Genomic DNA, 14,705 nt, shown 5'->3' on the forward strand with positions numbered 1-14,705 from the left:
AATGAAGCACCCAGTTATGGGAGTTGTCGTAACAGTCACCCTAGGTTAAGACCAAAGCATCGAGACTCTCACCCAGCACTATGAAAGTATTTTTGATCAAAGGCATAACAGAGATACCTGTGTATCTAAAATGTTACATTAAGTAAATTACATGAAGAACATAAAGCAAAAGAGATGCCAGCACACTGCCTTCATCTAAAAGATTTTATTAAATGAAACAATCTAGTGGTTTTGTCTTTCACCATTAGAACCAAAGCTTCCCAAGGACAGAAACCAGTGGATCTATCTGTGATCCCAGGCCCCAGGACAGAGACTAGCAAAAAGTAGGCACAGTACTCAAAAAACTGTGGTATGAAAAAAGGGCCAGTACAGATGCAAAACTGTGTCATCTTCAGTTCTGTTCACAATTATTTTAAAACAATTCATCCATCCAGTCTGCTTTCCCACAATTCAGATGGGGGAAATCAATGGTATGTGATATCCCAAGTAGAACCCAATCTAAGTAAACCCTGTCCACCAGAGCTCTGTCCTCTAGAGAAACTTGCCAAGCTCCTCCAAGCTAGTTCTCCATTCTTTCTAGTCTCAATTTATGCTGTAAACTCAAGGCCTGGCACAGAGGCATTCAGAAACGTACGAGTGAATCGGTCACAATAGCTCTATTTCCACGCATCAATATATTCTGCAGACCTTCAGATTATTCTTCCCACAGAAACAGAGAGTGCAGTAGTTAGACAAGGAGCCATGACTTTCCCCCACCAGCTCTGGTTAGTGCAGGCTCTGGCTCAGATACTGCAGAAACATGTTGGCCAGTTGAGGCAGGTTCTCATTGTTGGGATGCATTTTGGTGTAGGAAATAAACTGGCGACGGAGGCGACTCAGTTCTGCCATGGTCAAAGGCCGGGTAAACCGCAGGTGCTCTGTGGTGCCAGAAAGCTTAAGCAAGTCTCCAGGGACTGCGCTCTTCTGAGCTTCCATCAGTCCTGCCAACACCTGGCTGGTGACCTGGTCCAATTGGTGCAGAAAGGTGCCGGAGGCAAGTGGCTGTGACTGTGTAGACTGATGGGGTGGAGGAGCCCGGTTCTCAAACAAGGCAGCTCTGATCTCTGACAGAGGCAACGGCTCCTCTAAGCCCACCAAGGTGAACAGGGGCCTGTCCCAGCGGTTCCGAGAGTCGGGAGCTTCGAAGCGCAGCGCTAGGGCCTCCAGAAGTTCGGGAGGGTAAAAGGCACCGGACACATGCTCTGCAGATTTCTCGAATTCCGAAGTCACAAGAGCTGGAAAATCTGGCGTCCTGGTTTCCTCCCGCTCCAGTTCCTTAGGTACTTCTGCCTGGGCTCTCCCATTTACTACAGAGTCCACTGCCTGCGGTTCCCCGAGGACACCGGTGCCCGCCGCCAGAGGTCTCCCTCCCTCCTCAGCTCGCGGCCTCCAACTCACACTGACATTGCGGCTCGGACTCTCATCCGCGCCCGCCACCCGCGGTCCCCCGCTCAGACCGCCTGGCCTTACGCAGTAGACCAGGCACAGCGGAGTGCGCGCCGCCCGCGCCAGGCAGTACAGCTCGTAGCGGAAGCCCTTGATGTAATTAAGCGAGTCGAGGATGACCACTTCGTGGCGACTCAGGCGCCGCTCCACGGCCGCTCGCAGGGCCCCACGCAAGGCCTTCTCACGGACCGAATCGCCGTACACTGTCGCGTCCTCCGCGCCCAGCACCTCCGCGTCGTCCACCACGTACACCGCGCGGCCCTCGGCCGCCAGTGCCACGCGGAGCTCCTCCGCGCGCCGGCTCTTGCCGCTGTACGGCAGCCCACAAAACACCACCAGCGGCATCCTCCCAGGGCGCGGCCATGTGCAACCGCGCAGCGTCAACTTCCGGGTTGCGGGCTGCTCCGACGCAAACCGGAAATGCAAGCCACACTTCCTGCCTCCCTTGACTCTTACAGGACCTCTGTTGCTATGGGAACAGGAGTTCTAGACCAACGAGAGCCAGATCCTGCTCTCTCCGAAAGGAAATGGAGCTTAGAACGGCATCGGCTATTTCTGTCAAATGTTATACGTCTCAGGAGAATGTGATCTCCTGGCGGCCAAAGACTATGTTCATCAATTTATAATGGAGCCTTAAAGAACATTAAATATTGCAAAACAATCAGCACTATATTTAGCAAATGGAAGACAATTCACAAATACTAGTTCCCCTTCATTCCTTACAGCCAATAACATTCAGTAACTGTTTATTCAATAACCATTTCAATCATTCAATATCTTCATGGTTGGGAATTCAGAGATGAACATAAAACAGTACCCCGACAAAGCAAGGGTCTGAATGGGAAAAGTCAGGCACCTACAGGCAGAATAACATACACTCTAACGGATAGAGGTAGGTTGGGTTGTAAAAGTACAGAAGAGAAAAACAAAATGCCCACAAAAATTGCCGAAGACTTTACCTAGGAACAGTCATTTGATTTAGAACGTGAAAAACTAATAGGAATTTTTCTCCTGGGTAAGGATGCCAGATAAAATATAGGATGCCTAGTTAAATTTGAATTTCAGACAATCAACAAAAAATGTTTTTAAAATAAGTATGTCTCAAATATTATTTGGGGCATATTTAAAATTACTTATTGTTTACCTGAAATTCAAATTTAACTGGGCATACTTTATTTTTATTTGCTAAATCTGGCAACCCTACTCCTGCAGAAGGTATGAGGCTCAGAGCCATGAAGCTGTAGGATCTGTTCTAGCAAAAGCAAGCACTACAGTTTGGTAGGTGCAGAAGTGTGAGTATTTCTGTGCAAAGATGTGTGTGTATAAAGGAAGTGCACATACATTGTATCTTTATATCTCTCCAGTACAGTATAGTAGAGAATGTTCAAGTCTTGGCTCTGTTACTTACTTACTAGCTGTGTAAACTATTGTCAAGTTATGTAACCATTGTGTATCTAAATTTCCTCTCCTGTAAAATAATAACAATGGTTCTTATTTCACAGGCTGAACCAACCTCATAGGTTGTGAGGATTAAATAAATTAATGAATATAAAGCACTCAGATCAATGTTTAGCCTTTCCTCCCCTGTTCTGCCTTTTCCTCCTCCTTTGTATAAGTCTTCTGTGAATAGACTAAACCTACTTGGAACTTAAGACTATTCAACTTGAGACTATTAGGCAGCATGGCTTACTGGTTGAGTGTAGGCTCTGAAGCCAGAGTGTCTGGGTCCAGATCTTGGCTCCACCACTTAACTAGCTGTGTGATCTTGGGCAAGTTATTTAACTGATCTATGCCTTAGTTTTCTCATCTGTAAAATGAAGATAACAACAGTACCCACCTCAAAAGAGTTGTTGTGAGAATTAAATGAGTTAATTCACATAATTCAATGTCTGGTGCATAGTAAGCACTTAATAAATGTTAGGTAGTAGTATTATTTTTGTTGTTATCAGGCAGCCCCTCCATTACTCTGCCTTGGCATAATCCTTCACCTGAAATTAATGCTAAGTTGATGGCTGGAAAATGTTTTACCACCATAAGTAACCTAAAACCATATCTTGTACCTGGCAGCTGCTTCTTTCTTCCCATCTTCTAGTGTCCTCCAATGAATGTGATCTCCAAAACCTGGAAGAAAAGAGCCTCATAAACATTCACACATGAACAAAGGGCAAAGACCCAAGAAAGAAATGTGGCATGTTCACAAGATACTCATAAAAAAAGGCTTTCCTTTGTCAAAAGCATGGTGTTCAAGTCCCAAATCCACTGCTTTCTAGGTGTATGGGACCATGGACAGTCCTATACCTCAAGCCTCAGTTTTCATACCTGTAAAATGGAGATAATATCGCCTAATTCAGTTTTTAAGGAGATTAAATTAAATAATGGTGGACTTCCCTGGTGGTGCAGTAGTCAAGAATCTGCCTGCCAAGGCAGGGGACACAGGTTCGAGCCCTGGTCCGGGAAGATTCCATATGCCATGGAGCAATTAAGCCCATGCGCCACAACTACTGAAGCCCACATGCCTAGAGCCCGTGCTCTGCAACAAGAGAAGCCACCACAATGAGAAGCCCTCACACTGCAACAAAGAGTAGCCCCCGCTCACTGCAACTAGAGAAAGCCCACAAGCAGCAGCAAAGACCCAACACAGCCAAAAGTAAAATTAATTAATTGATTAATTTAAAAAAGACCTAAATGTAAGACCTGAAACCATAAAACTCCTAGAAGGGAACATAGGTAGAACACTCTTTGACATAAATCGTAGCAATATTTTTTTGTATCAGTCTCCTAAGGCAAAAGAAATGAAAGCAAAAAGGAACAAATGGGACCTTATTAAACTTAAATGCTTTTGCACAGCAAAGGGAACCACTGACAAAACAAAAAGACAACCTACCAAAATGGAAAAAAAAATTGCAAATAATATGACCTATAAGGGGTTAATATCCAAAAATATATAAACATCTCATACAGCTCAATATTAAAAAAACCAACAACCCAATTAAAAAATAGGCAGAGGATTTGAATAGACATTTTTTCAAAGAAGACATAGGAATGGCCAATAGGCACATGAAAAAATACTCAACATCACTAGTCATTAGGGAAATGTAAATCAAAACCACAATGAGATATCACCTCACAGCTTTCAGAATGGCTATCTTGAAAAAGACAACAAATAATAGATGTTGGAGAAGATATGGAAAAAAGAGAGCCCTTGAACACTGTTGGTGGGAATGTAAATTGGCACAGTCACTGTGGAAAACAGTATGGAGGTTCCTTTAAAAATGAAAAATAGAACTACTATGTGATCCAGTAATTCCACTCCTGAGTATATATCTGGAAAAAATCGAAAACTAATGCAAAAAGATACATGCATCCCAATGTTCATAGCAGCATTATTTACCAACAGCCAAGATAGGAAAGCAACCTAAATGTCCATCAACAGATGAATGGATGAAGAAGATGTGGTATATACAGGGGAACTCCCAGTCATTAGGACTCAGCACCTTCACTATGGTGGCCCAGGTTCAATCCCTGGTCAGAGAACTAAGATCCCACAAGGCACGTAGTGTGGCCAAAAAGAAAAAAAAATTATATATACATATAATATATACTTTACATATATATAATGGAATATTACTCAGCCATAAAAAAGAATTAAATTTTGCCATTTGCACCAACATGGATGGATCTGGAGGGTATTATGCTAAGTGAAATAAGTCAGACACAGAAAGACAAATACTGTATGTTTTCACTTATATGTGGAATCTAAAAACTAAAAGAAATGAATGAATATAACAACAACAACAACAAAAAGAATTTAGAACAGTGTCTGGCACTGGAGAATTGCTACAAGTATTTGCTATTAATATACCAGGCACTATTCTAAGTACTATACCAATATTGATCTTCATAACAACCCTAGAGGTAGGTACTCTTATTAATACCATTTTACACATGAGAAAACCAAGGCACAAAGTTTAAGTAACTTTCCCAAGTTCACACAGCTAATGAGCATCAGAGCTGGAAACTGAACCTATGCACTCAGGGTCCAGACTCCTTACTTTTAAGCACTAAACAATGATGTCTTTCAAAGCAGAAGGAGGTAAGGACAAAGAGGCAAGGGAGGGAGTAGACAATGCAGGGCCTGATAGGCCACTATAAAGATTCTTGCTTTTACTAATAAGCTCTTAGTGGGTTTTGAGCAAAGTATCAATGGTAACATGATGTGATTTCTGTTTTAACATGATTGCTCTAGCTTCTGTGATGAAAACAGACTAAAGGAAGTGCTATGGGTTGAACTGTGTCCCTCCAAAAATGATATGTTGGAGTCTTAATCCCCAGTACCTCAGATTGTGACCTTATTTGGAAACAGGATCTTTATAGAGGTAATCAAGTTAAAATGAGGTCATCAGGGTGAGACCTAATCCAGTACAGTGTCCATATAAAAAAGGGAAATGTGGACACAGATATTCACACAGGGAGAGAACCCAGCCATCTATAAGGAGACAGGCCTGGCATAGACCCTTCCCTCAGCCTTTAGAAAGAACCGATACTGCCAATACCTTGATTTTGAACTTCTAGTCTCCAGAACTGTGAGACAATAAGTTTCTGTTGTTTAAGCCACTCAGTTTGTGGTGCTTTGTTATTGCAGCCCTAGCAAACTAATACAGGAGAGAAAGGCAAAAACAAAAGAGACTGGGAAAGTGGTTATTGCAATAATCCAATCATGCAATGACAGTGGTTTGGACCAACTGTGGTGGTAGAGGGAGTAGATCCTATCAGATTCTGGACATATTTTGAAGGTAAAGGCAAAAGGATTTTGTTCTGGATATGGGGTGAGAGAAGTTAAGAATGACTCTAAGGTTTTTGGCCTGGGCAACTAGAAGAATGGAGTTGTCATTAATAGAGATGGGAAAGAGAGTAGGTGGAGTGAGTTTTAGAAAGGAACATTAAAGAGCTTGGATTTGGAAATGTTCATTTTGAGATGCTTACTAGACATCTAAGTAGAGATGCTGAAAAAGCAACTGAATATCTGAGCCCGGAATTCAAGGGACAGTTATCAGCATACGGATGTTATTTAAAGCTTAAGACTGAATAAGATCACCATGGGAGTGAGTGTAGATGAAGAGGGAGTTCAGGAGCCCTGGAGCACTCCCAGGTTAAGGGAGATAAAGAAGAACCAGCCAAAGATGTGGGAAAGAACTACCAGTGAGATCAGCAGAAAACCAGCAGCACATGCAATCCCAGAAGCCAAGTGTTTCCAAGATGTTTCAAGAAGGAAGGATGATCCACTGACACCAATGCTCCTATTAAATCAGAAATGACCGCTGGATTTAACAAGTGGAGAATAATGCTGACCTTGACAAGACCAGTTTCAATAGAGGAGCGAGGATGAAAAGATGATTAGAGCAAGATCAAGACAGCCCAGGGGAAGAATTAGAGAACAAGTACACACAACTCTCTTAAAGAATTTTGCTGTACAGGGGCAATTGCTAGAGGCAGCTGTGAGTCCATGAAAGGTTTTTATTCAATATGGAGGAAAGTATAGGATGTTGAAAGCTGATAGAAATGATATAATAAAGGTAGGAAAACTGATGATACAGGACTAAAAGGGAGAGTAGAAAATATCTTGAGTAGATGAAAGGAGATGGGATTTAGTACTCAAGTAGAGGGATTAGCCTTTGCTAGGAGCCCTGATAGCTCATCCAGTAAAGACAGGAAAGGAAGGATATATGGATACTGGTGCTAGAAGGTAGGTAAATCTCGTGGTGACAATTTTTGAAAGGTCTCTTCCGAGTCCTTCTACCTTCTGTTAAATAGGAAGCGTGGTGACTGGCTGAAAGCAAGGATTGTGGAGGAAGTATTGGAGGTTTGAAGAGACAAAAGTAAATACGAAATAGTCTTCTGGGAGAAAACCAGAGAAACTAAGTGATAAAAGGCATGTTTCAGGAAAGAAGTGATTCCAGAAGAAAGCCTAAATACAAGGAACAGTGAGCAAATTAACTGGTAAACATGTAGATAAATCTAAATATTATCTGTATAAAGATTTAATGCTTAATTTATAGAGTTAAAAAAGGAGAGAGAATTAAAATATTGGACAACAACAGCTTATAAGGAAAGAGGAAGAGACTGAAGTTAAAATATTCTAAGGCCCACTAACCATTGGGGGGTTAAGATATTAATGTTAGATTTTGTTAAATATGTGAGTAAAATTTCAAAAGTAACCACTAAAAGAACAGAACTAGAGTGCCAACTTCCAAACTCATAAAGGAGATAAAGCAAGATAAGAACCAGCAAATACTCAACCCCCAATAAAAGGGCAAAAAAGAGCAAATAAGGATAGAAAAAACAGTAGTAACGGAAATTGGATGAGAGAAATAAGACCAGCTCTGTCAATAATCACCACAAACATAAGTGAACTAAACTTGCCAGTTAAAGTTAAAAGACAGAATTTGTCAGATTTTGGTTAAAAAAAAACAAAACAAAAAGAAACTACCTCTATGTTTACAAGAACACCTAAGACAAAAGGACTTGTAAAAGTCAAAAGTAAAATGATTGAAAAATATATCCCAGGCAAATGTCAGCCAAAAGAAAGTCAGGGAAGCTAGATTACTATCAGGCAAAATAAAATTTCTCCATAAACATGGACTACTCAGAAGCTAGCTGACAAAGCTTACAGCCATAGGAGGTTATTGCTAAGAGAGAGCCTAGGGCAGGACTGTTCAATTGAACTTTCTCCAGTGATGGAAATTTCTATAGCTGCACTGTTCAATATGGTAGCTATTAGCTGTTGAGTACTTGAAACATGGCTAATGCAACAGAGGTGCTGAATTTTTTATTTTATTTTAATTAATTAAAAAATTAAGAATGACATATTCCTAGTGCTACTTTATCGGACAGCACAAACTTAGAGATCACTCTAATCCTCTCATATTACAAAGGCCTGGAAAACGGAAGAGGCTACCCAAGACCACAAAGGAAGCCACAACCAGAATTTAGTCTGATTCCTAATTAAAATGCTTTTCCAGTGCCCCTGGCTGCCCTACTGCATTATCCCTACGAGTAAGTCTAGAGGTATAATTTGAAACAGTTCACTACGTGTATAAAATTTCTTTGAAAATTCATATTTAAAAGTACATTGGAATTTTTCACGAGTAATAATCAGCACCATCATTTTTTGAGTGCTTACTCTATGTTATAATTACGATAATATAATAGCATTAATGACTAACACTTATATGCCATTTATTATATGCCAGCCATTGTTGTTCATGCTTTTACATGTATTATTTAATCCTCACAGTAAACTTATGAGGTAGAAACTTAATTGTCTTCATTTTACAGATATGGAAGGTGAAGTTAAATAGCTTGCCCAAGGCTACAGTGCTAGTAAGTGCCAGAGCTGGGATTAGAACCTACATGGTGGTGTTCCAGAGTCTGTAGTTTGCTCACGATACTTCACTGACTCTCTAGCAAAGATAAAAATGAATAAATGAATAAAGGAATGTGGCTTCACCAAAGCAGAATGAAAACACAGACTTCAGGTCTGGAAAACCTGCGTCCTTATGTTTCCCTTCAAAAGCAACTTGAAAAGGTACAGTGCTTACTGTGTTGCTAGCTACTCCCCAATAACACCCACACTCACACCCATGCCAACGTGGAACATCTGAAGACAGTCCAATTTCCTAAAGTATCACCTGCACAGACACTTTATTTACTCCAGTTATCTGCAGAGTGAGCTGAAAGCTCCCATATTAGCAGCTCCTGCCCTAAAACATTAATTTAAAAGGGGGAAAAAAAGGAAAGTGACAATTTCCAAACACAGCATTTACATCAGAATTCCCAAGCCCTTCATGCTCAAATTGTTTTCACGAGTGTAAGCTAAGGACATCAGAAAAGTATTATCCACCCTCTCCCAGCTGACAAAACAAAAGGTTAAGTGTCAGAACTGGCAGCCAAGTCTCTGAAACAGGGAACACTGTACCTAAGAGGTGGAATAACACAGTGGCTAAATGAAGTCTGTCTGCATCAAACAGACCTAGTTTAGCCACTTGCTGTTTTCCCGTATGCAAAATATGACTAACAGAAATATTTGTCCCATAGGGCTGTTGCGACTGTGAATAGGTCACAGTATGGAAGGTAAACATTCCATATGTGTCAGTGCCAAATTTGCATTTGAGACTTGACAAAGCCATCCATTTCTGTTTCAGGCAGGAGAGCACATGAACCGCCCCCACTGAAAACTTTCTCATTCCTTCTTTAAAGTTTTCAAAGGAGTTTCTGCATTCTGAGCAGGAGTGGTATATTGTTGAGAACAGAAGCTCTGGAATTCGTATCTCAGCTGGTCCACTTACTAGCTATGTGACTCCTGTGTCCCATTTTAGGTTCTTCATCTGTGAAATGGGGATAATGATGAAAAAATATTATCTATGCTGTAAGAAAAAAATGGATTTACACATGGATAGATGACTACATGGAGAGAGACATGATAGGACAAGGATAGTCAGACATCAATGGTAGACCTGGGAGGTAGACATAAAGGGGTCCACTGCGAAATTCTTTCAACTTTGCTATGTGTTTAAAAACTACTGTAATAAAATATTGAAAATATAATATCTTAATGAATGAAAATATTTATTTAATAAAATGTCAACTTCACAAGGAAAAAAATATATTATCTATCTTAGAGGGTTATTATGAGGATTAAACCAGTCAATACAAGAAAAATGCACAGAACGGTTCCTGGAATACAGCAAATATACAGTAAATGTTAATCATTACACTCCTCCCCACAGGTGATACATATTCCAAATTTTTAGCACACGGGAAACAACAAAATTATTTTAGAACTCTAGGATGTTAGAGCTGGAAGGACTCTTAGGAATCATTTCTAGTTCCAGGTCTCTCATGTAATAAATGATCCCCAGGGAAGAGGAGAGCTGGCTATAGAGTCTGACCAGGATTAAAACTCAGGCCTCCTGATTTCTATCCAGTGCTCACACCACACCACTGTACTTCCTCTTCTTAATGAAAACACTAGGGTCATTCCGTCTCTCCTCTCTGCAAACCACCAGGCCATCTTCTGGAAAGAGTCAAAACTACTTAAACATCTGGGAAGAAATCTTACTCATCACTGCTCCAGGTAGCACTTTTTTGGGAGGTGGGTGGTGAACTGTAATCTATTTTCCAAGAAACCACACTCACAAGATACAAAAAAATAAAAACAAACAAACAAAAACAGTTTGAAATATTATTAACTCCTTTCAGGAACAATTCAATATTCTTCTTTGGGAGGATATAATAATAAATATTAAATAAACACTTTTCTAAGTTTGTGACACATATTAAATACTTTTTGTTTTTTTGTTTAATCCTCACAACACAGCCCCCCCCCCACCAAGGTTGCCCTTCTATATGCTCCTAAGTTACCTGCTATTTCCCTGCTTACAGTACATATCACAGTATCATGTAATTGCCTGCTTACTTGTCCTGACAGTCTTCAGACTGTGAGCTGAAAAAGACAGGAATCTCAACGATCATGTGTACCATTCATTTTTTCTTTCAACAAATATTCCTGGGCACGAATAATAAGACAGAAATGGTCCTACCTTACTGGGGCAGTCTGTACTTTCCAAAAATGGCTGCAACAATATCTCCCATTCCACATGATCTTTTTTTTTTTTTTTGCGGTATGCGGGCCTCTCACTGTTGTGGCCTCTCCCGTTGCGGAGCACAGGCTCCGGATGCGCAGGCTCAGTGGCCATGGCTCACGGGCGCAGCCGCTCCGCGGCATGTGGGATCTTCCCAGACCGGGGCACGAACCCGTGTCCCCTGCATCGGCAGGCGGACTCTCAACCACTGCGCCACCAGGGAAGCCCCCACATTCTCTTTTTACAATGGGACCTCAACATTCCTCCCATGGGGGATGGAGGGGGTGTGCTTAATTTCCCTTGCCCTTGAACATGCCCACAGAGTACAGTGGAAGTGATGCTATTTGACTTGTACAGCTAGATGATAAAAATCCCATGCATTTTCACCTTGTTCTCTTAGGGCACTCACTCGTGGAATCTAGCTGTCATATGGTGAGGAGGCCCACACTAGCCCATGAAGACAGACCACACGTAGAAGTAACCAGCTCAGCTGAGGCCCCAGACTTGGATCCAAGACATATACCTTCCCCACTGTGCCTTGTTTGAATTCCTAGCCCACAGAATCGTGAGCATAATAAAATGATTTATTTACACCACTGAATTTGGGGGTGGTTTATAATGCAGCAATGGTAACTGGAACAACCACACAGAGCTTAATGTCTAACAAGGAATACTGAATACATGACTCCAAGGTATTGCCTACACCTAACACAGTATACTGGAACAGGGTAAATTATTTGTTGCGTGTCTGAGGTAGTTATTATTCTGCCCCTTTTGCAGATGAGGAACTGAGCTTTGAGAAGTTTAGCAACCTGCCCTTGGCCTCTCAGCTGGTTAGTGGCAGAATAAATTAAAACTCAAATCTAAACCCACACTCCTAACACTATACTCTTCTGTCTCCTTCAGTACAATTTTACACTAAATATACAATAATCTGCTTTAAAATGGGACTGTCAGTACTTAAAACATTCTGGCTCAACAGAATTCACTGTGCAGTTTCATCGTTGAGATGGAAACCCACATGTCACCTTCTCAGAGAAGTCTCCCCTGACCTTCCTAGCTCAAGTAATGCCAGCTCCCTCATCCTTCCCCAGCCTTTCTACTCCATCAGTTCCATTTTCTTCCTAGAACTCATCCCTAGCTGAAATTATCTTGCCTATTAATTTGTTCATGTATCTACTCTCTGTCTCTCTGAATTGAATATAAGTTTTGTGAGAGCGGAACCTTGTCTGTCCTATCCATTGATATATCCCTAGTGCCTAGGACCATGCCTGTAATACGGCTGGTGATCAAAAATTATTTACTGAATGAAGGACTGACTGCATTCAGGCACACTGAACGTCCACCCAATCTCATCACCCACCAATAAATGTGCAAATAGGGAGGATAAAACACAATTAACAACAGCAGGATTGCAGCAGAGACATTCCATACAGCAATGTCACTACAAAAAAAAAAAAAAAAAGGAAAGGGAGGGGAATGCATGCTACCACACAACCACTTAGAAAAAGCATAAAACCCTGAGTTCCAATAAAGATGTAGGTAATGGGATGGATGGAGTAGGGGGTCACACCTCTTATTCTCCATTCATAACCACTGCCCCCTCACTCTTCAGAAAAACTCAGTTTCTTCAGACACACCTACTGAACCACACCAAGGAACCAAGAACAACTGTTGGTGACCTTCTACTGTTCGCCAAAGTTCCCTGGTTGTTTTGAGGGAAAAAGCTCTTGTATGATTGAGCTGCAAGCTGAGCTTGCCACCAAATAACTATGGTTATTCCAACCAGGGTGTTGGGTAGACATTTTCCCCAAAATGAACTGAGCCTTTTATATGTATATATATATATATATACATATATATGTATATATATATATGTATATACATATATATGTATATATATATGTGTGTGTATATATATATATATATAGGCTGCATTGGGTCTTCGTTGCTGTGTGCGGGCTTTCTCTAGTTGCGGCGAGCGGGGGGGCTACTCTTCGTTGCGGTTTCTAACATCACACCTTTGACCCTTCATCTGGCCCTTCCTTTTGTGCCAGTCACCCCTCCCTAGGATATAGGTGCTGTTCGCTCCAAGGTAAGGAAGCAGTAACCTAGCTCTTAAAAGAAGAGGTGAGGAGGGGACTCTTAGACCCAGGGCAAGGGTCTAAATATACAGATCCCCAAAGGTCCTATTTCTCCCAGGAGGGAAGGTAACGGTGCCTGAGGGCCTACCAAGTGCTAGACGCTATGCTGGTCTCTTAACCATGCTTTTCCTAACATAAGGGAAATTCCTTACCCCAACCCAAGAATTCAGGGAGGCCTCAAGTAAAACTTCCCCATCTCAACATTCCCCAGACCCGCTACTCCTCACCCCAAATTCCAGGAGCAGTTCGAGAGGATAAAAAGAAATCTAGCGTGGCCACAGAGATAAAATGCGAAAGGGATCATGTTAGAACAAGAAGAGCGTTGTCCCGGGCTGGGGCCCAGGATAAGTGAAGATTAAGATAAGAACGCGGTCTGACCCTTTCCAAGCCCATTATGTCCATCAGAAGAGGTGACGAGGAGCAGGAAACTGAAGCCCAGCAAACAGGTGGCTCCGAGACGAGGCCGCAGCTCCATGATGGTAGGTGCGCGGAGCCACGGGGCTGAGCAGACGTAGGGCCCGAGTCCTAGCAGAAAGTCCGCGCGGTTTCCCAAGTGCTGCTCAGCCCATCCGCTCCTGTTCCCAGATTTTTTTTTTTTTTTTTTCTAACCCTGAAGGAAGTGATGTTAGACGGATGTGGGTGGTGCCTCCGGGGTCCGGTTTGGGACGGAGTGAGAGTTTAAAGGTGCAGATCACGAAGAAGGCTGCGGGGGCTGCTTTTGAGCGCTAGTTGCTTCCCCAGGTTCCGGACTTTCAGTCCGAGTACCGAGAGAAAAGATGGGCCGAGATAGTAGGGGGTGGGGAGGAGGCTCGGGAGAACCGTTGCTGCTTGCATCCGTTGCTTGCGTCCGCCTGCGGGCTAGCCCCTCCCCCAAAAAACCGCTCACTTAATATTCACTACGCAAATTATTGATCTGTGAAGTCAGCAGCACCCAACAGTGGGCGGGGTGCCCACTGGCTTCGGGTCCCCCCTCCCCCTTCGCAAATAAAAAAAAGGCAGACAACCGGATTTCATTCTTAGGTTCCTGCTCGAGTCTCGAGGAGACCTGGCAAGTCTGTTCTGCGGTGCATGGTCTCGTGCCTGCAAGAATGCCCCTTCCTGCTGGAGAAGAAGCACTGCACCTTATTTTTCCTTGTAACCCAAATTCTTCCACTCAGGGATGATGCAATCAACTGATGCAAGCTCTGAGAAAACCAAACTTGGAACCTCTCATTGCAAAACTGACCTAGCTCTTCAGGGCACCAAGACATAAGTTACTGCAGGCACTTAAAGTGTAAAGCTTCTTCTGGTTAAATCTATTTGTTTTTGTTGTTTTTAAAATTCGTGGGTTAAGTATTTCTCAGTTTTCCTCTCTGATGCGTAACAAACAGGTCAAAATTTCCCGTGTCTCCTGAGTGGACACTAGTTGAGTCTGCACACTCGTGAGTCCGCACTA

General features: G+C 42.3%; 2 protein-coding genes across 4 annotated transcripts in view; both read right to left on the minus strand.

Annotated features, from left to right (window-relative positions):
- The window catches only part of LOC137218733 (ras-related protein Rab-3B), a 113,353-nt gene extending 98,967 nt beyond the window's left edge, over positions 1–14,386 (minus strand). The window contains exons 1-2 of one of the 3 annotated variants that reach the window (XM_067726139.1): positions 13,649–14,386; positions 3,546–3,606 (exon numbers count right to left, since the gene is read on the minus strand). In XM_067726139.1, the coding sequence (XP_067582240.1) occupies positions 3,546–3,606; positions 13,649–13,745 (158 nt within the window). In that variant the 5' untranslated portion in view covers positions 13,746–14,386. The remainder of the gene's footprint in view (positions 1–3,545; positions 3,607–13,648) is intronic. The other 2 variants (XM_067726140.1, XM_067726145.1) reach the window with 2 other exon arrangements.
- Positions 191–3,530, minus strand: KTI12 (KTI12 chromatin associated homolog). Its single transcript, XM_067726146.1, has one exon. The coding sequence runs from the start codon at positions 1,828–1,830 to the stop codon at positions 766–768; it is 1,065 nt and encodes a 354-aa protein (XP_067582247.1). The 5' UTR covers positions 1,831–3,530; the 3' UTR covers positions 191–765.
- Positions 14,387–14,705: the final 319 nt, after the last annotated feature.

Source organism: Pseudorca crassidens, chromosome 2 (genome assembly GCF_039906515.1).
Source record: "Pseudorca crassidens isolate mPseCra1 chromosome 2, mPseCra1.hap1, whole genome shotgun sequence".
NCBI lineage: Eukaryota > Metazoa > Chordata > Mammalia > Artiodactyla > Delphinidae > Pseudorca > Pseudorca crassidens.